Source organism: Hyla sarda, chromosome 5 (assembly GCF_029499605.1).
Source record: "Hyla sarda isolate aHylSar1 chromosome 5, aHylSar1.hap1, whole genome shotgun sequence".
NCBI classification, from domain to species: Eukaryota; Metazoa; Chordata; class Amphibia; order Anura; family Hylidae; genus Hyla; species Hyla sarda.
In genome coordinates this window covers 5299119-5326104 of record NC_079193.1, presented here as the reverse complement: position 1 = coordinate 5326104, position 26986 = coordinate 5299119, and the positions used below count along the sequence as shown (strand labels likewise).

At 46.3% G+C, this 26986-nt stretch overlaps 1 protein-coding gene across 7 annotated transcripts; it reads left to right on the top strand.

The window, feature by feature from the left end:
* Positions 1–201: 201 nt before the first annotated feature.
* Positions 202–26986, top strand: LOC130272819 (tubulin delta chain-like). Of its 7 annotated transcripts, none has more exons than XM_056518733.1 (11): positions 202–331; positions 4190–4287; positions 4418–4513; positions 11962–12023; positions 12919–13056; positions 20066–20207; positions 21168–21353; positions 21433–21528; positions 23598–23673; positions 25568–25709; positions 25804–26986. In XM_056518733.1, exons 1-11 carry the CDS (start codon positions 236–238, stop codon positions 26031–26033), a joined length of 1362 nt encoding a protein of 453 aa, XP_056374708.1. In that variant the 5' UTR covers positions 202–235; the 3' UTR covers positions 26034–26986. The 7 variants fall into 7 exon arrangements, with proteins under 7 accessions (XP_056374708.1, XP_056374706.1, XP_056374711.1 ...); XM_056518731.1 differs by having other exon boundaries at positions 203–331; positions 4187–4287; XM_056518736.1 differs by lacking the exon at positions 202–331 and adding an exon at positions 410–536.

Below are 26986 nucleotides of genomic sequence, written 5' to 3'. Positions count from 1 at the left end.
ATGCCGCCGCTCTCGCCTCCTCTCCCTCCGGCCTCTGCCCCCTGTATGTCCCCGGCTCTCGCCTGCAGTTCAGGCCGCTCACCGTTCAGTTGCCTCGGTTGCTCCGGAGGGGTCAGGGCCGCACACAAGGCAGGGGTCGCGGGTCTAGGCCGGTGGAAGGCTCACGGTTTCCCGGCACGATCGCAGTTCTGCGGCCTCCGGATTCAGCTCCTCCTCCCCACAACACGGAGCGGAAATGGCGCAAACTCATCCACTTCCTCCAGTCACAACTGTAACCCGGGGAGGGGGCGGAGGAGGAGACTGTCCCCCCGGCGATGAGGAGAACATACAGGTGAGGCTGCCACCGCCGGTACGTCACCGTGCACATAGCGACATGCGTTATCTGCTCCGGTACCGCGCCCCTCACACACCGGGCCCGTACACACACCGCGTTTCAGGCTCCGCACCTGTTACCCCTAGCAACCAATCAGCGCCCAGCTTACAGACCTCCAACGTCCGACAGGAAATACAACGAGCTCGATGATTGGCTGCGAGAGGTTTATATAAACTTTATTTACACCGCATGAGAGGAACGTTCGCGTCTGCCCATAGCAACCAATCAGATTCCAGCTTTCATGTTACCATCGTAGATAAGAAACCGAAAGCCAAGATGTGATTGGTTGCTATGGACAACGGTTTTTCCAATCTTGCTATAAACTTTATTTATACATAAATTGCTCACAGCAGCCAATCCGATTATTCATTAATTATGGTTATTATTTAAATACTTTATATGAAGCTCTTACACCACATTTAATTAATCTGTAAAAAGATTTTAAAAAGGGGGAAAGAATCCACAAGTCACAGAAACCCCACTATTAGGTGTTGCCATAGGCAACTGCATCAAGAGCTGGAGGTCTGAGGTCTGTATACTGGAGGGTTTGGTCTGGTGTCTGTATACTGGAGGGTCTGTTCTGGGGTCTGTATACAGGAGGGTCTGTTCTGGTGTCTGTATACTGGAGGGTCTGGTCTGAGGTCTGTATACAGGAGGGTCTGTTCTGGGGTCTGTATACAGGGGGTCTGGTCTGTGGTATGTATACAGGGGGTCTGGTCTGTGGTATGTATACAGGGGGGGTCTGGTCTGTGGTATGTATACAGGGGGGGTCTGGTCTGTGGTATGTATACAGGGGGGTCTGTTCTGGGGTCTGTATACAGGAGAGTCTGTTCTGGGGTCTGTATACAGGAGAGTCTGTTCTGGGGTCTGTATACAGGAGGGTCTGTTCTGGGGTCTGTATACAGGAGAGTCTGTTCTGGGGTCTGTATACAGGAGGGTCTATTCTGAGGTCTGTATACAGGGGGGGTCTGGTCTGTGGTATGTATACAGGAGGGTCTGTTCTGGGGTCTGTATACAGGGGGTCTGGTCTGTGGTATGTATACAGGGGTCTGGTCTGTGGTATGTATACAGGGGGGGTCTGGTCTGTGGTATGTATACAGGGGGGGTCTGGTCTGTGGTATGTATACAGGGGGGTCTGTTCTGGGGTCTGTATACAGGAGAGTCTGTTCTGGGGTCTGTATACAGGAGAGTCTGTTCTGGGGTCTGTATACAGGAGAGTCTGTTCTGGGGTCTGTATACAGGAGGGTCTGTTCTGGGGTCTGTATACAGGAGGGTCTGTTCTGGGGTCTGTATACAGAAGAGTCTGTTCTGGGGTCTGTATACAGGAGAGTCTGTTCTGGTGTCTGTATACTAGAGGGTCTGGTCTGAGGTCTGTATACAGGAGGGTCTGTTCTGGGGTCTGTATACAGGAGAGTCTGTTGGAGGGTCTGTTCTGGGGTCTGTGTACAGGAGGGTCTATTCTGAGGTCTGTATACAGGAAGGTCTGTTTTGGAGTCTGTATACAGGAGGGTCTGTTCTGGGGTCTGTATACAGGGTAGTTTGGTCTAGTGTCTGTATACAGGAGGGTGTGGTCTGTATACAGGAGGGTGTGGTCTGGGGTCTGTATACATGGTAGTTTTGTCTGGGGTCTGTATACAGGAGGGTCTTGTCTGGGGTCTGTATACAGGAGGGTCTTGTCTGGGGTCTGTATACAGGAGGCTCTGGTCTGGGGTCTGTATACAGGAGGCTCTGGTCTGGGGTCTGTATACAGGAGGTCTTGTTTGGGGTCTGTATACAGGGTAGTCTGGTCTGTGGTCTGTATACAAAGGGTCTGGTCTGGGTCTGTATACAAGGTAGTGTGATCTGTGGTGTGTGTATACAGGAGGATCTGGTCTGGGGTCTGTATACAGGTTAGTGGGGTCTGTATAAAGTGGGACTGGTCTGTGGTATGTATACAGGGGGTCTGGTTTGGGATCTGTATACAGGGTAGTCTGGTCTGTGGTATGCATACAGGTGGTCTGATCTGTGGTATGTATACAGGAGGGTCTGGTTTGGGATTTGTATACAGGAGAGTCTGTTCTGTGGTCTGTATACAGGGTGGTCTGTTCTGTGGTATGTATACAGGGGTCCTGTCTGTGGTATGTGTACAGAGTTCTAGTCTGGGGTCTGTATATAGGGGGTGTGCCCCTCCTGGTGGCTATATACAGGGGTGTGTGGCCCTTGGGTAACTGTATACAGGGGTGTGTGGCCCCTGGGTGACTGTATACAGGGGTGTGTGGCCTCTGGGTGACTGTATACAGGGTGTGTGTGGCCCCTGGGTGACTGTATACAGGGTGTGTGTGGCCCCTGGGTGACTGTATAAAGGGGTGTGTGGCCCCTGGGTGACTGTATACAGGGGTGTGTGGCCCTTGGTGACTGTATACAGGGGTGTGTGGCCCTTGGTGACTGTATACAGGGGTGTGTGGCCCCTGGGTGACTGTATACAGGGGTGTGTGGCCCCTGGGTGACTGTATACAGGGGTGTGTGGCCCCTGGGTGACTGTATACGGGGGTGTGTGGCCCCTGGGTGACTATACGGGGGTGTGTGGCCCCTGGGTGACTGTATACAGGGGTGTGTGGCCCCTGGGTGACTGTATACAGGGGTGTGTGGCCCCTGGGTGACTGTATACAGGGGTGTGTGGCCCCTGGGTGACTGTATACAGGGGTGTGTGGCCCCTGGGTGACTGTATACAGGGGTGTGTGGCCCCTGGGTGACTGTATACAGGGGTGTGTGGCTCCTGGGTGACTGTATACAGGGGTGTGTGGCCCCTGGGTGACTGTGTATACAGGGGTGTGTGGCTCCTGGGTGACTGTGTATACAGGGGTGTGTGGCCCCTGGGTGACTGTATACAGGGGTGTGTGGCCCCTGGGTGACTGTATACAGGGGTGTGTGGCTCCTGGGTGACTGTATACAGGGGTGTGTGGCCCCTGGGTGACTGTATACAGGGGTGTGTGGCCCCTGGGTGACTGTATACAGGGGTGTGTGGCCCCTGGGTGACTGTATACAGGGGTGTGTGGCCCCTGGGTGACTGTATACAGGGGTGTGTGGCCCTTGGGTGACTGTATACAGGGGGTGTGTGGCCCCCATTGCCTGTATATTGGGGTGTGTGGCCCCTGGGTGACTGTATACAGGGGTGTGTGGCCCCCGTTGCCTGTATATTGGGGTGTGTGGCCCCCGTTGCCTGTATACAGGGGTGTGTGGCCCCCGTTGCCTGTATATTGGGGTGTGTGGCCCCTGGGTGACTGTATACAGGGGTGTGTGGCCCCCGTTGCCTGTATATTGGGGTGTGTGGCCCCCGTTGCCTGTATACAGGGGTGTGTGGCCCCCGTTGCCTGTATATTGGGGTGTGTGGCCCCTGGGTGACTGTATACAGGGGTGTGTGGCCCCCGTTGCCTGTATATTGGGGTGTGTGGCCCCTGGGTGACTGTATACAGGGGTGTGTGGCCCCCGTTGCCTGTATATTGGGGTGTGTGGCCCCCGTTGCCTGTATATTGGGGTGTGTGGCCCCGGTTGCCTGTATATTGGGGTGTGTGGCCCCTGGGTGACTGTATACAGGGGTGTGTGGCCCCCGTTGCCTGTATACAGGGGTGTGTGGCCCCCGTTGCCTGTATATTGGGGTGTGTGGCCCCTGGGTGACTGTATACAGGGGTGTGTGGCCCCCGTTGCCTGTATATTGGGGTGTGTGGCCCCCGTTGCCTGTATATTGGGGTGTGTGGCCCCCGTTGCCTGTATATTGGGGTCTGGTCATTCACCCCGATGTCTTTGATTATTTCACCGTCTTCTCTTTTCCTCTAGCAGAAAATGTCGCTGATTTGGCTCCAGGTTGGACAATGCGGCAACCAGATTGGACAAGAATGGTGGCAGATCCTCAGCAGCAACGTGGCAGAAGCCGACCGGTGAGCACCGTCAGTGGCCGCCATATTGTGTGTGGTCTCCACATTTATACATTTACTCCATTATGGGGGTCTGGGGGGGCTCATGTGTGAGGAGGATGGATGGATGACGCCGCGGTCACATCTCTCGCAGGTTTCCCTATTTCTCCCGTGACGGACTCATAAACGCCATTTGTGTAGACTCCGAACCCAAAGTGATCCGGAAACTGCGCCAGCAGGTGAAGAACGGGTAAGTGAGGAGGTGAGGGGTCACGTGGCCGCCATTGTAATTACCGGGCAGTCAGGGGTCCTAAAAATAGATCCTTAAAAAAAATGACTGACGTGAAAAGCATCATCCGAAACACGTCAGTCATTTTTTTTAAGGGTCTACTGCAGGGATGTAAAAATCCTATCGCCCGATGCCCGGGACATGCAGTTCCGGACGACAGGCAGGTGAATTTTTAAAGGGGTACTCCGGTGGAAAATTTTTTATTTATTTATTTTTAATCAACTGTTGCCAGAAAGTTAAACAGATTTGTAAATTACTTCTATTAAAAAAATCTTAATCCTTCCAGTATTTTATAGTGGCTGTATACTACAGAGGAAATGCTTTTCTTTTTGGATTTCTCTTCTGACTCGACCACAGTGCTCTCTGCTGACATCTCTGTCTGTTTTAGGAACTGTCCAGAGCAGCATAGGTTTGCTATGGGGATGTTCTCCTGCTCTGGACAATACCTAAAATGGACAGAGATGTCAGCAGAGAGCACTGTGGTCGTGACAGAAGAGAAATCCAAAAAGAAAAGCATTTCCTCTGTAGTATACAGCCGCTATAAAGTACTGGAAGGATTAAGATTTTTTTAATAGAAGTAATTTACAAAATTTGTTTAACACCAGTTGATTTAAAAAAAAAAAAGTTTTCCATCGGAGTACCCCTTTAACCCCTTAAGGACGCAGGACGTAAATGTACGTCCTGGTGTGGTGGTACTTAACGCACCAGGACGTACATTTATGTCCTGTGCATAACTGCGGCCAGGGACCCGGCGGCAATGGCCGACGCCCGCGATCTCGCGGGCGTCCGCCATTAACCCCTCAGGTGCCGGGATCAATACTGATCCCGGCATCTGCGGCAGTGCGCGATTTGAATGAATGATCGGATCACCCGCAGCGCTGCTGCGGGGATCCGATCATTCAGAACGCCGGACGGAGGGCCCCTCTCCTTCCTCCGTGCGGCTCCCGGCGTCTCCTGCTCTGGTCTGTGATCGAGCAGACCAGAGCAGGAGATGACCGATAATACTGATCTGTTCTATGTCCTATACATAGAACAGATCAGTATTAGCAATCATGGTATTGCTATGAATAGTCCCCTATGGGGACTATTCAAGTGTAAAAAAAAATTAAAAAAAATGTAAAAGTTAAAAAAAAGTGAAAAATCCCCTCCCCCAATAAAAAAGTAAAACGTCCGTTTTTTCCTATTTTACCCCCAAAAAGCGTAAAAAACATTTTTTATAGACATATTTGGTATCGCTGCGTGCGTAAATGTCTGAACTATTAAAATAAAATGTTAATGATCCCGTACGGTGAACGGCGTGAACGAAAAAAAATTAAAAAAGTCAAAAATTCCTACTTTTTTAATACATTTTATTAAAAAAAAATTATAAAAAGTGTATTAAAAGTTTTTTATATGCAAATGTGGTATCAAAAAAAAGTACAGATCATGGTGCAAAAAATGAGCCCCCATACCGCCACTTATACGGAAAAATAAAAAAGTTAGAGGTCATCAAAATAAAGGGATTATAAACGTACTAATTTGGTTAAAAAGTTTGTGATTTTTTTTAAGTGCAACAATAATATAAAAGTATATAATAATGGGTATCATTTTAATCGTATTGACCCTCAGAATAAAGAACACACGTCATTTTTACCATAAATTGTACGACGTGAAAACAAAACCTTCCAAAATTAGCAAAATTGCGTTTTTCGTTTTAATTTCCCCACAAAAATAGTGTTTTTTGGTTGCACCATACATTTTATGATATAATGAGTGATGTCATTACAAAGGACAACTGGTCGCGCAAAAAACAAGCCCTCATACTAGTCTGTGGATGAAAATATAAAAGAGTTATGATTTTTAGAAGGCGAGGAGGGAAAAATGAAAACGTAAAAATTTAATTGTCTGAGTCCTTAAGGCCAAAATGGGCTGAGTCCTTAAGGGGTTAAAGACTCAGCCCATTTTGGCCTTAAGGACAATTTAATTTTTACGTTTTAATTTTTTCCTCCTCGCCTTCTAAAAATCATAACTCTTTTATATTTTCATCCACAGACAAGTATGAGGGCTTGTTTTTTGCGCGACCAGTTGTCCTTTGTAATGACATCACTCATTATATCATAAAATGTATGGCGCAACCAAAAAACACAATTTTTGTGGGGAAATTAAAACGAAAAACGCAATTTTGCTAATTTTGGAAGGTTTCGTTTTCACGCTGTACAATTTATGGTAAAAATGACGTGTGTTCTTTATTCTGAGGGTCAATACGATTAAAATGATGCCCATTATTACTTACTTTTATATTATTGTTGCGCTTAAAAAAAATCACAAACTTTTTAACCAAATTAGTACGTTTATAATCCCTTTATTTTGATGACCTCTAACTTTCTATTTCTCCGTATAAGCGGCGGTATGGGGGCTCATTTTTCGTACCATGATCTGTACTTTTTTTTGATACCACATTTGCATATAAAAAACTTTTAATACATTTTTTATAATTTTTTTTTTAATAAAATGTATTTAAAAAGTAGCAATTTTGGACTTTTTTTTTTTTTTTCGTTCACGCCGTTCACCGTACGGGATCATTAACATTTTATTTTAATAGTTCAGACATTTACGCACGCGGCGATACCAAATATGTCTATAAAATTTATTTTTTACGCTTTTTGGTGGTAAAATAGGAAAAAACTGACGTTTTACTTTTTTATTGGGGGAGGGGATTTTTCAAATTTTTTTAACTTTAACTTTTAAATTTTTGAAATATTTTTTTACACTTGAATAGTCCCCATAGGGGACTATTCATAGCAATACCATGATTGCTAATACTGATCTGTTCTATGTATAGGACATAGAACAGATCAGTATTATCGGTCATCTTCTGCTCTGGTCTGCTCGATCACAGACCAGAGCAGGAGACGCCGGGAGCCGCACGGAGGAAGGAGAGGGGACCTCCGTGCGGCGTTATGAATGATCGGATCCCCGCAGCAGCGCTGCGGGCGATCCGATCGTTCATTCAAATCGCGCACTGCCGCAGATGCCGGGATCTGTATTGATCCCGGCACCTGAGAGGTTAATGGCGGACGCCCGCGAGATCGCGGGCGTCGGCCATTGCCGGCGGGTCCCTGGCTGCGATCAGCAGCCAGGATCAGCCGCGCATGACACGGGCATCGCTCCGATGCCCGCGGTTATGCACAGGACGTAAATGTACGTCGTGGTGCATTAAGTACCACCGCACCAGGATGTACATTTACGTCCTGCGTCCTTAAGGGGTTAAGGCCTCTGAAAGGGTCGGACCTGAAAGCCCCCGAAAAGTACGGCGGTGCTTAAAGGGGTACTCCGTTGCTTAGTGCTTGGAACAAACTGTTCCGAAAGCTGGGGCCGCCCCCTCATGACGTCACACCCCGCCCCCTCAATGCAAGTCTATGGGAGGGGGCGTGACGAATGTCACGCCCCCTCCCATAGACTTGCATTGAGGGGGTGGGGCATGACATCATGAGGGGCGGGGTTATGATTTCACAAACTCCCGGCTCCAGCGTTTGGAACAGTTTATTTTTCCATTTACAGATCCATATGACGCTTGTTTGTTGCGGGGCCAATTATACTTTGTAATGACACCTTTCATTTTTCCATAACTTATACTCGGAAACAAAAAAATTTAATAAAAAATAAATAACCTATTTGTGAGGTGAAATTATTTTTTCGCCATTTACCTTGTGGTCAAACTTAGGGTGGGTTCACACCACGATTTTCTATACAGTTTTTGGATACGGTTTTACAAAAAACAAAAAACATATGCAACCATACAGCAAACCGCGGCCATAGACTTTCCATTCAATACCGTATGCACCATATTGTATACTGTTGTCTCCGTTTTTCACACCACACGGTTTTTTACTTTTTTTTTTTCTGGACAGAAAACCGTGGCCTACCACGGTTTTTGGTCCAGGTGAAAAACCGTATTGACCCGTATACGTTTTTTTCTTTACCATGGGAGTCAATGGGAACCGTATAGAACTGTATGTGCGTACGGTTCCATCCGGTTTTCACCATACGGTTTTTGACTTTGCACAGTTTTTTTTCTTGGAATTTCAATCAAACAAGTGAAACTTTATTCATAATGGAGTGAAAAGTTCAAAACGTATGCGTTTTTTTTCTTAAAAAATCGGATGCAACCGGACATCACTTTTCAAACCGTATAAAGATAAAACTTTGTACACACGTTTTGATAAAGTTTAGTCTGGTTTTGAGGAATCCGTTTTTTTATAAAAAACCTGAAAAAAAACTGTATTGCAAAAACGTGGTGTGAACCCGGCCTTACATGTTATTTTAATACTTTAGGTCGGCCTGATTACACCAATACCAAATTTGTTTAGTTTCCGTCATGTTTTACTAATTAAATAAAAAAAATAAAAAAAACTTTTTAATTTGTTGAAAAAAAAATTCCTGACCCCTATCACATTTTTTATTTTTCCGTATACTGGGCTGTATGAGGGGTCATTTTTTTGGGGGTGTAATCTGCTGTTTGTATCGGTACCATTTTGGTATTGATCGGATTTTTTTTAACACTTTTTACTTTTGATATGATGGGATATGATGTTATAAACATAAAAAAAACGCAATTCTGTGATTTGTTATTTTTTTTATGTTAACGCCATTTACCGAATGGGATATGTTAATAGTTCGGACAATAACGCACGTGTCAATACCAAATATGTTTATTTTTATTATGTTTATATGTTTTTAGATGGAAAAAAGGGGGGGGGGGGGTGATATGAACTTTCTATATGGAAGGGGTTAATGGGTGTTTTTTTTTTTACTTTTATTAAACTTTTTTTTTAAATACACTTTATTAGGAGGAATCATTAGGTTCCTCATAAAGATCAATGCAGTTCTATTGAACTCCATTGATCTATGTTCATTTGGTTGAGGCTGCTCAAGGCGGGTTCAATCAAATGCAGATCCACGGGGGCAAGCCATGAACGCAGAGGTAAGTCCTCCGACTACCTCCACAGTGGATTGACCCCCCCCCCCCCCCGCGATTGCACTGCCCCACTGGACCACCAGGGATGGTTAACAGGTCCCTTTAGACGCCTATCTAAAGGGTTAATAGCCGGCCACGGCAATCGCAGCATGCCGGGCTATTAGCGGTGGCCCCCAGCTACTGAAATCAGCGGGATGCCAACAGGTTTGGAGCGGGCTTGAGTCAGGAGCCCCTCTATACACCCTGAGCGTCCCATGCAAGTCTGCGTCTGCTCCTCCCGTTAGTCTACACCTCACAGTGGCGGTATAAAAATAAAGGGGGAAGTCGGTCCGGCCCTGCCTGCCCGTTACAGGGCTAAATGCCAGAAAAATTCACCTGCTGGGTGCCCAGAACTACATGTCCAATGAGTCGGGCAATAGGATTTCCACATCCCTGTTAAGGGGTACTCCGCCCCTAGACATCTTATCCCCTATCCAAAGGATAGGGGATAAGATGTCTGATCGCAGGGGTATAGTCGCTGGGGACCTCCGCGATCCCGGCCGCAGCACTCCAGACATCCGGTGCACTGAGCGAACTTAGCTCTTTGCCGGATGACTGGCGAGGTGGGGCGGAGGCTCGTGACGTCACGGTCACTCTCCGCTGGTGACGTCATAGCCACGCCCCCTCAATGCATGTCTATGGGAGGGGGCGTGTCATCATGAGCCTCCGGCGCTGCACCCGACGCTATAAACGAACACCGGGTACAGAAGGGAGATTGCGGGGGTCCCCAGCGGCGCGACCCCGTGATCCTTTGGATAGGGGATAAGATGTCTAGGGGCAGAGTACCCCTTTAGGATGCATGGAGCGGCTCCTGACTTGACCCCGCTCCAAACCCAGTGGCCCCCAGCTGATTTCAGTAGCTGGGGGGGGGGGCGTCGCTAATAGCCGGCATGCGAGGATCGCCGCGGGAGGCTATTAACCCTTTAGGGACATGTAAATACTCCCTGGTGGGCTAGTGGGGTGGATCGGGGAAGATGGGGGGGTTATGGCGATCCACTTTAGAGGTAGCCGGAGGGTTTACCTCTTGCTCCCTGGTGTCCGTGGCTCTGTCATTGATAGATCCTGGCTGGACCAGGCATTATCAACAGAGCGCAGAGCACAAAGATCAATGGCGCTGTATGGAACTACATTGATCTGTATGAGGAATCTAATGATTCTCCTAAAAGTCCCCTTAGGGTCTATTCACACGGACGGAATTTCCGCACCAATTCCGCTTCCTTGGGTGGTTTCTGGCTTGTGCGGATTTTGTGTGGCATTGGTGCAGAATTTGTGCGGAAATTCCCAAGTGTGGAATCCCAATATAAAAAAATATAAATCCAATATAAAAAAACATGTAAACATAATAAAAATAAACCTATTTAGTATGAAAAATATAAATATCTTTATATATTCCCTATGGTAAATGACGTAAATGTAAAAAAAAAAATAATAATATATATATATATATATATATATACCAAACCCCAGAATTGCAATTTTTTATAACATCCCAAAAAAAGTAAAAAGCGATTAAAAAGTCAGAGCAATACCAAAATGGTACCGATACAAACAGATTATGACGCAAAATAATTGCCCTCATACAGCCTGGTATACGAAAAATAAAAAAAATAGTCACAGGGGTCAGAAAATAGCAGTAAAAAAAAATTCTAAAAAGTTCAGAATTTTGTTGAAATTAGTAAAATGTGTCGGAAACTAAACAAGTTTGGTATTGGTGTAATCGGGACGATCTAAAGTATCAAAATAACATGTTAGCTTAACCACAGGGCAAATAGTGTAAAAAGAGAAAACTACTGAATTTGTTAAATTTTTAATCCTTTTTATTTAATTTTTTTTAAATTTCAATTTCCCCTCACCCGGACAGGTGGATTGTGCTCTTGTTTTAGTCCCTTGGGCAAGTGTTTTTTTTTTTTTTTTTTTTTTTTTTCACACCCTCTACTGTATTGTTTTTTTTGTTTTAATACTTTTTCACGTTTTTTTTTTTTTGGATCTACTGTATTGTTTTTTTTTTAAATACTTTTTCACGTTTTTTTTTAGGATCAACTGTATTGATTTTTTTTAATACTTTTTCACGTTCTTTTTAGGATCTACTGTATTGTTTTTTTTATACTTTTTCACGTTTTTTTAGGATCTACCGTGTTTTTTTTTATACTTTCACGTTTTTTTAGGATCTACTGTATTGTTTTTTTTACTACTTTTCCAAATTTTTTTAAGGATCTGTATTGTTTTTTTTATACTTGTATGCTTCAATACATTTTTTCACATTTTTGGACTATTTCCTTCTGAGCCGGATCTTCTTTCTTCTTATAAAAGAGAAAACACTGATCAAAGTGAATGAAATAATCAGGATCAGGCAAAGGTCACCTGATCTATCGTGATTCTCCGATCCATGACTGATCTTTACCTCCACATTTAGATACTTCAGAGATAACAACATCATTGTGGGACGGAGAGGAAGAGGAAAGAACTGGGCGTATGGTAAGAAGCCTGCAGGGGGGCTGTATACATATATGTGTGCTGTATTACACTCTAGTGCAGTGTTTCCCAACCAGGGTGCCTCCAGCTGTTGCAAAACTACAACTCCCAGCATGCCTGGACAGCCAACGGCTGTCCGGGCATGTTGGGAGTTGTAGTTTTTCAACAGCTTGAGGCCTCCTGGTTGGGAAATATTACTTTAAAGTAATATTCTCCAACCCATTGCTCTCCAAAAGGCTGTCTGGGCATGCTGAGAGTTGTAGTTTTGCAACAGCTGGAGGCCCCCTGGTTGGAAAACACTATAGCAGGATAAGATAATGAGGTTTGTAAACTGCCTGAATAAAGACGTCGTCTATATATCTATGCTGGGAGTTGTAGTTTTGCAACAGCTGGAGGCCCCTTGGTTGGAAAACACTATAGTAGGATAAGATAATGAGATTTGTAAACTGCCTGAATAAAGACGTCGTCTATATATCTATGCTAGGAGTTGTAGTTTTGCAACAGCTGGAGGCACCCTGGTTGGAAAACACTATAGTAGGATAAGATAATGAGATTTGTAAACTGCCTGAATAAAGACGTCGTCTATATATCTATGCTAGGAGTTGTAGTTTTGCAACAGCTGGAGGCACCCTGGTTGGAAAACACTATAGTAGGATAAGACAATGAGGTTTGTAAACTGCCTGAATAAAGACGTCATCTATATATCTATGCTAGGAGTTGTAGTTTTGCAACAGCTGGAGGCACCCTGGTTTGGAAACACTGCTCTAGTGAGTTGCATTATGGGAGATTGTTTCCCCCCATTACACATTCGTTCCTGTATACGGATCCTCAGAATCCCCTGACACCTTCCCTGCCCCTCCGGTCGCCATACAGTAATCGCTCTCTGTTGTATTTATAGGTTACCATGGGAATTCCACCGGCGCAGAGAAGAACCTGCTGGAGAGAACAATGGAGGCCTTCAGGAAGGAGGTGGAGCGGCGGGACTGTTATAGCGGCACAGTGATCCTGCACAGTCTGTGTGGAGGCACCGGAGCCGGTACGTCCCATAGTGGGGAAAACATGATATGAGACCAATCTACAGTGATAGTTTGCATACAGCTAAGAAGTAGAGGCAATTGTATCCAGTCCAGACAATGCTCAGTGAGCGAAACACGTAAGCAGTTGCATACATCTCTCTGTTAGCATGCTACAATGTATCAGTCTGTAGTCCAGGATGTTTAGCTCACAGAGCATTGTCTAGACTGGATACAATTGTATCACTTCTCAGCTGAGAGCAGGACTAGCTATGTACAATGTATCAGTCTGGAGTCCAGGATGTTTAGCTCACAGAGCATTGTCTAGACTGAATACAATTGTATCACTTCTCAGCTGAGGGCAGGACTAGCTATATACAATGTATCAGTCTGGAGTCCAGGATGTTTAGCTCACAGAGCATTGTCTAGACTGGATACAATTGTATCACTTCTCAGCTGAGAGCAGGACTAGCTATGTACAATGTATCAGTCTGGGGTCCAGGATGTTTAGCTCACAGAGCATTGTCTAGACTGGATACAATTGTATCACTTCTCAGCTGAGAGCAGGACTAGCTATGTACAATGTATCAGTCTGGGGTCCAGGGTGTTTAGCTCACAGAGCATTGTCTAGACTGGATACAATTGTATCACTTCTCAGCTGAGCGCAGGACTAGCTATGTACAATGTATCAGTCTGGGGTCCAGGATGTTTAGCTCACAGAGCATTGTCTAGACTGGATACAATTGTATCACTTCTCAGCTGAGAGCAGGACTAGCTATGTACAATGTATCAGTCTGGGGTCCGGGATGTTTAGCTCACAGAGCATTGTCTAGACTGGATACAATTGTATCACTTCTCAGCTGAGAACAGGACTAGCTATGTACAATGTATCAGTCTGGGGTCCAGGATGTTTAGCTCACAGAGCATTGTCTAGACTGGATACAATTGTATCACTTCTCAGCTGAGGGCAGGACTAGCTATGTACAATGTATCAGTCTGGAGTCCAGGATGTTTAGCTCACAGAGCATTGTCTAGACTGGATACAATTGTATCACTTCTCAGCTGAGGGCAGGACTAGCTATGTACAATGTATCAGTCTGGAGTCCAGGATGTTTAGCTCACAGAGCATTGTCTAGACTGGATACAATTGTATCACTTCTCAGGTGAGAGCAGGACTAGCTATGTACAATGTATCAGTCTGGAGTCCAGGATGTTTAGCTCACAGAGCATTGTCTATAGATTGGATACAATTGTATCACTTCTCAGCTGAGAGCAGGACGAGCTATGTACAATGTATCAGTCTGGAGTCCAGGATGTTTAGCTCACAGAGCATTGTCTAGACTGGATACAATTGTATCACTTCTCAGGTGAGAGCAGGACTAGCTATGTACAATGTATCAGTCTGGAGTCCAGGATGTTTAGCTCACAGAGCATTGTCTATAGATTGGATACAATTGTATCACTTCTCAGCTGAGAGCAGGACTAGCTATGTACAATGTATCAGTCTGGAGTCCAGGATGTTTAGCTCACAGAGCATTGTCTAGACTGGATACAATTGTATCACTTCTCAGCTGAGAGCAGGACTAGCTATGTACAATGTATCAGTCTGGGGTCCAGGATGTTTAGCTCACAGAGCATTGTCTATAGATTGGATACAATTGTATCACTTCTCAGCTGAGAGCAGGACTAACTATGTACAATGTATCAGTCTGGAGTCCAGGATGTTTAGCTCACAGAGCATTGTCTAGACTGGATACAATTGTATCACTTCTCAGCTGAGGGCAGGACTAGCTATGTACAATGTATCAGTCTGGAGTCCAGGATGTTTAGCTCACAGAGCATTGTCTAGACTGGATACAATTGTATCACTTCTCAGGTGAGAGCAGGACTAGCTATGTACAATGTATCAGTCTGGAGTCCAGGATGTTTAGCTCACAGAGCATTGTCTATAGATTGGATACAATTGTATCACTTCTCAGCTGAGAGCAGGACGAGCTATGTACAATGTATCAGTCTGGAGTCCAGGATGTTTAGCTCACAGAGCATTGTCTAGACTGGATACAATTGTATCACTTCTCAGGTGAGAGCAGGACTAGCTATGTACAATGTATCAGTCTGGAGTCCAGGATGTTTAGCTCACAGAGCATTGTCTATAGATTGGATACAATTGTATCACTTCTCAGCTGAGAGCAGGACTAGCTATGTACAATGTATCAGTCTGGGGTCCAGGATGTTTAGCTCACAGAGCATTGTCTATAGATTGGATACAATTGTATCACTTCTCAGCTGAGAGCAGGACTAGCTACACCGGATAAGTTTATATCTTCTGAGCTCCGATCCGGACAAGCTATGTAGATGTTTACAGCCTTGGTATAAACATTTTTCTTTGTTGCACTTTCGTTTTTTTCCTCCTTGCTTTTTAACCCCTTAACAACACACAACATGAATGAACGTCATGGTGCGGTGGTACTTAACTCACCATGACTTAAATTTACTTCATGTACATGACGCAAGCATTGGACCGGTGCTCACATCATCAGCCAGGGACTCGCCATCAGCTATCAGCAGCCAGGGACTCACCGGTAATGGCGGACATCAGCAATTGCGCTGATGTCCGCCATTAACCCCTCAGATGCTGTGATCAATACCGTGGGGTTCCGATCATCTAAAATGGTGGATGGAGGTCCCCTCACCTGCCTCCGTCCGTCTCCCGGGGTCTTCTGCTCTGGTCTGAGATTGAGCAGACCAGAGTAGAAGATCACCGATAACACTGATCAGTGCTGTGCCCTATGCCTGTGCGTAGCACTGAACAGTATAAGCAATCAAATGATTGCAATAAATAGTCCCCTATGGGGACATAAAAAGTGTAAAAGAAAAAAATATATAAATCATCCCATTTTTTTTTTAAATACGTTTTATTGAAGATTAAACAAACATCAGACAAATCGCCTCACAGAGCAAAATGGTATAAAGCGGAGTACACAATTAAAAAAAAGGCACTGAGAACATATACAAGTAAGCAGGATGTAAACGACATAATATCATATGAAGATCCGGCAGTAATCAGTGCAGTGAGGACACAGTCTGAGGAAAACCAAGAACAACCAGTTGAGAAACCTTAACACAAATAGAGGGTGAACAAGGTGAACGAAAAAAAGGAAAAGAAAAGAAAAGGGGGATGGTATGTAATATAAAATCGGCAAAATAATATTGAATAGAGGCCGTAGTGTAGAATTCAGCAGATATCGCCACATCTAGTCACGAGTGCCAAGCATAATGTTTCTAATGTTAAAGCAGACCCATGCGTCCACAGAGGGGAGGGAGTATACACACATCCAGCACAACATCCTAACACACATAAATCAAAGGGGTACATACAACCATATCTAGAAAGGGAAGGGCAGTCATGACCTTAAGTCCCCTCAGGGGATGCAGAGTATGAACATTGGGTCAATGGTGAGGAGCACCAGGGACCCCACACAGAAAGAAATTTACCAGGGCATTTTCTATTCTTATAAACAAGATGGGAGAAGGGTATCATAGCATTAACCAAAGCTTTCCACTGAGACAGGGAAGGCGGGCCGGGGTCCATCCATTTGAGGGCAATCGCCTTCCTAGCAAAAAATAAGGATTCTCGCAGTAAAGTGCGCACGTAATGTGGCCACACTTCCTCATCCAGAACTCCAAATAAACAAATCAGAGGGTCACACCCCGGGGAAGGTTGGATAATTGTGGCAAGAAGACCAAGGACATCCTGCCAGAAGGATCTTATATCAGGGCAAGCCCAGATATGATGCCAGAAATCAGCTTTAGCCGCACCACATCGATGGCAGGCGTCCGAGTCAGAACGACCCATTCTATGCAAACGAACGGGGGTGATGTAACTATAATGTATAATATTTAATTGAATCAGATTATTATTAGCAGAAGGAGACACCATCATATGTGAGGAAAGCATCTCCTCCCAATCATCTTTAGTCAAATTGGGAATATGAGATTCCCAGTGTCGGACAGCCGGCAACCGGGAACGAGAGTTCTTGGCCTGAATGAGGTGCGTATATAGGATGGACACCAGTCCCCTAGGACCCTGCGATTTTAAAACACCAATAAGAGGGAATGCCGATATGGGTGCACATCCAGCAGGGAACTGTGTTGACAATGCATGACGGAGCTGTAGGTATTTAAAGAAGCAGTGTCGGGGTAAATCATATTCTGATTGCAATTGCTCGAAGGAACACAAAACATTATCCCTATACACATCGCCCAGAGTGAGCACACCAGCATTCATCCAAAAAACAGAGTCTAGAGTCTCACCCACATGGATGAGAAAGGGGTTGTGCCATAGAGGGGTATCAGACGGGATATCAGCATATCCATATACTGACTTAGCGGCCCGCCACACTTTTACAGCCAGCTTATGTGAAGGTAGGTAAGCACGACCCCCTAGAGTAGGGCTTTCTAAGAGCATCCGGGGAGACACTGAGGGGACGAACCTATCCAGGCATTGTTCAGAGTCGGGCATGGAGTCTCCCAGAACCCAATGTCTAATATATCTCAACTGCCCCGCCAGGTAATACAAATAAAAATCAGGAAGGGACATACCCGCCTCCAGCTTGGGACGCTGGAGAGTGGTGAGACTAATCTTAGGTCTGCTAGGTCCCCAAATAAACGGAGACAGAAGGGAATGTACAGAATCAAAAAAGGATTTAGGGACAGGAACAGAAGCATGTTCTAGGGTATACAAGCATTTGGGGAGAATAATAAGTTTGATAAGATTAATACGTCCAGAGACGGACAGTGGCAGCTGGGCCCATATCCTAAACTTAGATTTAATGTAGGGCAGGAGGGAGAGAACATTGACCTCAAGATCCAGCATGGGATCCCTATTGATATACACCCCCAAATATTTAAATGTAGTGACAACCGGGAGACCACCCAACGTCGGGGGCCACGCTCTAGGCAGTAGAGGCATGACCGCCGATTTGGACCAATTAATGAACAGTCCCGAAAAAAATCCGAAACGATCCATCAGGTCGATCGCATAGGGGATCATTGTAGTGGGGTCGGACACAAAGAGAACCATGTCATCGGCATAAATAAATCATCCCATTTTACCCCCCAAAAAGCGAAAAAAAAACAAAACATATTTGGTATCGCTGCGTGAGTAAATGTCCGGACTATCAAAATATAATGTTAATGATCCCATACGATGAACTTTGTAAAAGTAAAGGAAAAAAAATAAATTAAAAATTGCTGCTTTTTTTTTTGTCACATTTTATGCCCAAAAAAATTTATAAAAAAGATTTTAAAGTTTGATATACGCAAATGTGGTATTGATAAAAAGAACAGATCACGGTGTAATAAATGAGCCCTCATAAAGCCGCATGTACGGAAAAATGAGAAAGTTATAGGTCCTCAAAATAGAGGGATTTTAAACTTACTAATTTGGTTAAAAAGTTTGAGATTTTTTTTTAAGCGGTATAATAATTGAAAAGTATATAATAATGGGGATCATTTTAACTGTATTGACCCACAGAATAAAGAAAACGCCATTATTACCTTAAAAAGTGTACAGCGTGAAAACAAAAGCCTCCAAAATTAGCGTGTTATTTTCTTTCAATTTCCCCACACAAATAATTTTTTGGTTGCGCCATACATTTTATGGTAAAATGAGTGATGTCAAAGGACAACTGGTCACGCAAAAAACAAGCCCTCATATGGGTCTGTGGATGAAAATATAAAAGAGTTATGATTTTTAGAAGGCGAGGAAGAAAAAACGAAAATGCAAACATTTTTCAATCCCTTTTTACCTGCAATTCTGGGGTTTGAGAATTTTGTATGTTTACCTTTTACACAGTAAGGGATAAATGAGATTATATTTTAAAGGGGGACTCCGCCCCTAGCATCTTATCCCCTTTAAGATGTCAGCTGTCAGATCGCAGGTGTCCTGCCGCTGGGGACCCCCGGGATCTCTGCTGTAGCACCCCGCTATAATTACTGCACAGAGCGGACTCGCTCTGTGCGTAATGACGGGCGATACAGGGGCCAGAGCATCGGAACGTCACGGCTCCACCCCCTCGTGATGTCACGGCCCCCTCCCATAGACTTGCATTAAGGGGCCATAACGTCACGAGGGGGTGGAGCCGTGACGTCGCGATGCTCTGGCCCCTGTATCGCCCGTCATTACGCACAGAGCGAGTCTGCTCTGTGCAGTAATTATAGCGGGGTGCTGCAGCGGAGAATCCGGGGGTCCCCAGCGGCGGGACCCTCGCGATCTGACATCTTATCTCCTGTCCTTTGGATAGGGGATAAGATGCTAGGGGTGGAGTACCCCTTTAATAGTTTGGACAATTACGCACACAGCGATACCAAATGTGTTTATTTTTATTATGTTTAGATATGTTTTATATGGAATATAAAAAGGAGGTGATTTTAACTTTTAGTAAGGAAGGGGTTGATGTATGTAAATATGTTAAACGTTAATTAAAAATGTTACACTTTATTAGTCTCCATAGAGGACTTTTAGGAATAATCATTAGGTTCCTGGTGCATTCCATGAGGTACAGATTGATGCAGCTCCATAGAACTGCACTGATCTGTGTGCTCTGTGCTCGATTGATAGTCTGCACTAGACAGGCTTTATGAATAGCAGGGCCACGGACAGCAGTAAAGGAGAGGTAAGCCCTCCCGCTACCTCTACAGTGTATTTACAAACTCCCCACACCCCCCCCATTTGTGCTGCCGGGGTGGGGTGTGTGGTGGGATAGGGGTTGGTTACTTGCTGGGGTGGTTGTAGGGAGGGTGGGCGATCCACCACACTAGGCCACCAGCGACCACTTAAAAGTCCCTTTAGATGCAGCTTTGACAGCGGCTGTGGAAATCGCCACATGCCTGCTATTAGTGGCGGCCCCCTAACAACATCATGGGTCGTTAAAGGGTTAATTTATTGGGGATCTTTTAGTGGTATAGCAATTAAGGATTATTAACCTGACAGTAATGAACTCTCTTCTTGCTCTGTGCTCTGCTCATCAGGTCTGGGCTCTCGGTTATGTGAAGAAATCAGAGACACTTATCCTGCTGGGTATATATTGTCTGTGACCGGAGCCCCCCATGACACAGGTGACTCCCCTCTCCAGCATTATAACTCGCTGCTCTGCCTGGCCTGGATGCAAAGGTAACATCTCATTCCTATTATAAAGAAAGCTAAGAACAGAAAAGAGGCAGTCACCATGGGGTCCTTCCTAGTGCTGCAGCCATGAATTGACTCTTTTGGGTATCTCAGTGGGGTCCTTCCTAGTGCTGAAGTCAAAGATTCACTTCTTTAGGTACCGCAGTGGGGTCCTTCCTAGTGCTGCAGTCAAGGATTCACTTATTTAGGTACCACAGTGGGGTCCTCTGCACATCTGCAGTCAGGGATTTGCTTTTTTTTGTACAGCTAGTTCATTGTCTTAGCTGGAACCAATTAAGTGAACCTGTCATTTAAAAAAAAATATATATATTTTTTTGACATGTAACAGATAATCAATGATAGATGATAGTCAAAAGATTAGATTTGTTGGGGTCTTAGTGATGAGACCCTCACTGATCAGGAGAACAAGCAGGGAGAAGCGTATGATCTGCTGCTCTGTGCTTTTTGTCCTTCCACCTCTTATAAGTGTATGGGCCATGCTGTAAAGCTGAATCAAGATCACTGAGAGCCGGGAGTGAAGCACACTTCTCCTTGCTCGCTCTAATCACCTGTGACATGTCAAGTTTTTATAAGTGATACTTTAATATGACAGGGTCATATCCTTCTAGGTACCACAATGAGGTCCCCACCAGTGCTGCAGTCATAGTTTGCTCCATGCATCGGATGTCTGGGGTCCCGCCATATAGGGGACAAGATGTCTAGGGGTGGAGTACCCCTTTAAAGTTTAACTTCTTTAGGTATCACGATGGGATCCTCACCAGTGCTGTAGTCATATATTCACTTCTTCAGGTACCATGATGGGGTTCCCACCAGTGCTGTAGTCATAAATTCATTTCTTTAGGTACCGTGATGGGGTCACCACCAGTGCTGCAGTCATAGATTTATTTCTTTAGGTACCGTGATGGGGTCTTTTTCCACGTTGCAATAATTAATTTCCCTTATCAGGTTCTGTGATGGGGTCCTTCTCTTCCAGAATGATGAGGTGATGAAGAGAGTGGCCTCCTTGGTGGAGAAGAAGACGTTCACTGCCTCTGGGCTCCAGCCGTCTGTCTCCCTGTCCTCCATGAATGCTCACATAGCATCCTGTCTGGCCGGCCTCCTCTGTCCTGTATATTCCTTAAAAACCAAAAGGTGCGCTCCTCTGGAGGGTCTGTCTGGGATTTGGAAGTGCAGGGTGGGTGGTACTAATGTCTTGTTTGTTCCCCATTAGTTCTGTGAGTATCGGCCTGGAGCCCTGGGAGCTGATCCGTAGTCTGTGTCCGATGTCCACCATGAAGTTCCTCCACACGTCTCATGTCAGCAGGAGGTGAGGGGCCGACGCTCATTGGCCCTGATTTACTAAGTGTTGTGTAGTTTTCTTTGTGATTTTGAATTCCCTACAATTCCCCCCCCAGTATTTGTATTTTTTAAAAACAATTTTTTTTTTTGTAATTTTTTTTTTTTTTTTACACCTGCTCTGATCTGATGGGTTTTCCTCAGCTCAAATCCACCACATTTTCTGTGGAAACCTTCGTAAATATGTCGTTTTTTTTTTAAATGAAAATGTCGGGGCCATGCTTGTTTTTTTGCGGCCACGTCCACTTTAACCAGCGGTCACGCCCCTTTTCCGGGTTCTCTCAGTAAAAGGGTACGTTCACACGGGGGGGATTTTGGTGACGGCTTTCTGCTGCATATTTGAAAGGGGGCGGGCTCCTCTCGGCAGATTTTTCGCCGCAAGCCCCATTGAAGTCAGTAGGGACTGCGGCGGATTTTCCACAGCGTAAATTCCGCCGCGGAAAATCTGCTGCGGACAGCCGAGAAGAGACAGCGCACTTTCAAATACACAGCGGAAAACCCGCAAAAAAAATCCGTACCCAAATGGAGAGTTAGTCAGATTTTTTTTATTTATTTTTTATTCTGGTGCAGACAGAATTTCTGGCGTAATGGGCCAGAATCTGGCGCACGACCCGACAAAACATGTCGGGTTTACAATAGTAAATCGGGGCCATTGTGTTCTCTGCAGAATTTACTGCATATACGGATTGCAGACATGTCATGTGATCATGGCGGCCATTCTCCTCCACCGCTGTGATGTCACTATGACCTAAACATCTACTCTCTAGACCAGTGTTTTATAAACAGTGTGTCTCCAGCTGTTGCAAAACTACAACTCCCAGCCTGCCCGGACAGCCTTTGGCTGTCCGGGCGGGCTGGGAGTTGTAGTTTTTGCACTAAATACAAGATGATAAATATAGCAGCAATATACGCAACAGAGTTATTATCTATACTAGACCCAAAATGCGCCAAAAAACAAACGCTACAACCAATAAGAAGCAATGTGAACCCTTCAGATATTGGTCATAGTGACCCAATTCAATAGGAACACCGCCATAAACTGCGCACGTTTCCTGTTCGCCTGGTCTGGGCTGATGGTGAAGAATTCGCCCCCACTATGTAAACACGGGGTCACCAATCACTAGTAACCCCCCCCCCCCAAATGTCATCGATGGCTCAGACTATTACATGGTGTAAGACCCTATTCCGGATCCGTTTTTTTTTTTTTTTTTTGCGTCGAATGGCCCCAAAATGGGTTTGAACACAACTGACTCCAAAGGGTGACCAACGGGGCCTGAGAGATCCCATTGACTTGAATGGGGTCTGTCGGGGGATCCGGTAGCTTCACCATTATTTAGCGGAGAACGCACGCGCTATTTTTTTCACCGCTAAACTCCAGTTGTTATGACGGACTTGGCGACGGAGCCCAACGGATTGTGAACCTAGCCGTATATAGTATATAGATAGCGATTGTGTCCTAGATATCTACGTATAATAAAAAAAAGAATAAGACCCCTAAAGGGGCACTCCGGTGGAAAAATTATTAATTTTTTTTCAAATCAACTGGTGCCAGAAAGTTCTATCGATTTATAAATTACTTCTATTAAAAAAAATCTTAATCCTTCCAGTACTTATCAGCTGCTGTATTCTCCACAGGAAGTTGTGTGGTTATTTCCAGTCTGACCACAGTGCTCTCTGCTGACACCTCTGTCCGTGTCAGGAATTGTCCAGAGCAGGAGAGGTTTTCTATGGGGATTTGCTCCTGCTCTGGACAGTTCGTGATACGGACAGAGGTGTCAGCAGAGGGCACTGTGGTCAGACTGGAAAGAACTTCACAACTTGCTGAGGAGCATACAGCAGCTGATAAGTACTGGGAGGATTAAGATTTTTTTTTTTAACAGAAGTAATTTACAATTCTGTTTAACTTTCTGGCCCCAGTTGATTAGAATTTTTTTTTTTTTTCCACCGGAGTGCCCCTTTAATAAGCAAATAACATGCACCAATGTGGTGGACACCCCGTCTTATTTACATAACAATAAATAGTTCTCATTGTATCCACAGGGGAGCGCCCTCCTGGGACAAAGTGACGAGCTCCGTGGTGCAGAGCGTCCCCCGCGCCGATCCACACGGCCGCCTTGTATCCTTTATCTACAGATAATTTGTGGCCAAGATCTGTTTGCACTTTTTTTGCGCAGTTCGCACATTAGGAAGAAAAAGTGACTTACACCAAATGTGCGGCTTCGTTATTCTGGCGCCAGTGACAGCACATCAGTTTACTCATCTTTCCTCCCCTGCGTTGTCCTAGATCAGTGGTCTCCAACCTTGCGGACCTCCAGATGTTGCAAAACTACAACTCCCAGCATGCCCGGACAGCCGTTGGCTGTCCGGGCATGCTGGGATTTGTAGTTTTGCAACATTTGGAGGTCCGCAGGTTGGAGACCACTGTCCTAGATCTTTTTCTGCCCCATATGTTCCTCTCCTTAAAGGACAACTGCAGCGGCATTACACTTATCCCCTATCCACAGGATAGGGGATAAGTGTTTGATCGTGGGGGTCTGACTGCTGGGACCCCCCTCGATCTCTCTAACGGGGCGCCGACATTAGCGCCCATGGTGACGTAGCGTCGACCTAGAGGTCGACGGTGACGCCCCGTCTCCTCCCCGTCCCCATACAGTTCTATGGGGGATGCGGGGAGGCACGAATGCTGTCCTCCCGCCTCTCCTATAGAGATGTATGAAGGAGGCGTGCCGGCCACAACGTCATGCTGCGGCTGGCACGCCCCCTGCACGGGAGAGCCGCGGCCTCGTACAGGAGATCGCCGGGGGCCCCAGCGTTCGGACCCCCCGCGATCAAACACTTATCCCTTATCTTGAAGATAGGGGATAAGTGTTTGTACCGCTGCAGATGTCCTTTAACGCCCCGCGCTCAGCACCACAGTCTTTCCGTACTCGCGGTGTCGCTCTTTGCTCCGCCCTCTCCTCATTACCCCATATGTTACTCTCCTTAACACCCCGCGCTCAGCACCACAGTCTGTCCGTACTCGCGGTGTTGCTCTTTGCTCCGCCCTCTCTTCATTACCCCATATGTTACTCTCCTTAACACCCCGCGCTCAGCACCACAGTCTGTCCGTACTCGCGGTGTCGCTCTTTGCTCCGCCCTCTCCTCATAACTCCATATGTTACTCTCCCTAACGCCCCGCGCTCAGCACCACAGTCTGTCCGTACTCGCGGTGTCGCTCTTTGCTCCGCCCTCTCCTCATAACTCCATATGTTACTCTCCCTAACGCCCCGCGCTCAGCACCACAGTCTGTCCGTACTCATGGTGTCGCTCTTTGCTCCGCCCTCTCCTCATTACCCCGTATGTTACTCTTCTTAACGCCCCGCGCTCAGCACCACAGTCTGTCCGTACTCGCGGTGTCTCTCTTTGCTCCGCCCTCTCCTCATTACCCCATATGTTACTCTCCTTAACGCCCCGCGCTCAGCACCACAGTCTTTCCGTACTCGCGGTGTCGCTCTTTGCTCCGCCCTCTCTTCATTACCCCAAATGTTACTCTCCTTAACGTCCCGCACTCAGCACCACAGTCTGTCCGTACTCACGGTGTCGCTCTTTGCTCCGCCCTCTCCTCATTACCCCATATGTTACTCTCCTTAACGCCCCGCGCCCAGCACCACAGTCTGTCTGTACTCGCGGTGTCGCTCTTTGCTCCGCCCTCTCTTCATTACCCCAAATGTTACTCTCCTTAACGCCCCGCGCTCAGCACCACAGTCTCTCCGTACTCGCGGTGTCGCTCTTTGCTCCGCCCTCTCCTCATTAGCCCGTATGTTACTCTTCTTAACGCCCCGCGCTCAGCACCACAGTCTGTCCGTACTCGCGGTGTTGCTCTTTGCTCCGCCCTCTCCTCATTAGCCCGTATGTTACTCTTCTTAACGTCCCGCGCTCAGCACCAGTCTGTCCGTACTCGCGGTGTTGCTCTTTGCTCCGCCCTCTCCTCATTAGCCCGTATGTTACTCTTCTTAACGTCCCGCGCTCAGCACCACAGTCTGTCCGTACTGGCGGTGGCTCGTAACTCTCAGGACTACTCCTTCCTGCTGTCCCGGGACTCTGTGCTGATGAAGCTGCGGCAGGCGTATCGCTGTGTGTCGTGGAACCCCTCCCCCGTCTACTGCTGGACAGGTGGGTGTCTACGTGTTTTCCACATCACCGCCATGTTGGCATCAGTCGCACTGTGTGTTGCTGCATGTTGCTCACCTCTTCTACCTCTCCACAGACCCCCTAAATATTGTGGACCCCTCGTGTCATTCTTTGACCGTCTGCGCCAATCACTCCAGTGCGGCGGACCTGATGAGCGGCGTTCTGTGTAAAGCTCGTACGATGTATAACGCAGGCGCCTATCTGCACTGGTACCGGAGATACGGCTGCGAGGACGACCATTTCCAGATGTCCTTTGAGATCCTGAACTCGCTGGTGGATGAATACCGGGGTCTGGGGGTCCCATGAGCAAATGAGAACCGATAACGCAGAGCCGCCATGACTATGACCCTATGTGCCGGCAGGACACCGATCTATAGCATTAATGAAACGGGAGGGACCGCACTGAGCGCACACTTCTCCCGGCTCACTCTACTGATCGGTCACGGTCTGAACACTCCGACCCCAACCGCTCAATACTCGTCCCTGACATATTAAAGGGGTTGTCCAGAGATAGAAACACATATTGTTTAAAAAAATAAATAAAACAGCACCACCCCTGGTTGTGTACGGTATTACAACTTTCAGTGGAACTGAGCTGCAATACCACACACACCCTGTGGCCAGAGATGGTGCTGTTTTGGGAAGAAATTAGCTCTGTGTTTCTTTCGATTTTATAATGACCGCGACCATTTACGTCTTTTTCCAGAAGCAGATTTGCAGTTCAGGATTAAACATCTGGAGCTAAAAATGGTGGAATAAATATCCGACACCTAGAAAGGCGACGAGTCCCGGACTTTCTCGGTCTTTGCAGGTTTAAAGGGAAACTCCGGTGCTCCAACACTCTAGAGTCAGAGGTTGTGATCGTGATGTCATGGCCATGCCCCCCATTCATGTCTATGGGAGGGGGCATGTCGTAAGACACGCCCCCTCCCATAGACATGAATGGGGGTGCGTGGTGTGAAGTCACACCCGCAGGAACCCGACGCAGCGGAACCCCCGCGATCAGACATCTTATCCCCTATCATTTGGAGTGCCCCTTTAACCCCTAAGGACAGAGCACATTTTAGCCTTAGGTCGGAATTTCGGTGGAACTCTGTGTTCTCAAAACACAAAATTCGGCTGAAATTCGAAGCACCGTTGACTTCCATGGGATTCCGCTGCAGAATTCCCCAAAATTAAAGGGGTTATCCAGGGAAAAACTTTTTTTTAAATATCAACTGGCTCCAGAAAGTTAAACAGATAATTACTTCTATTAAAAA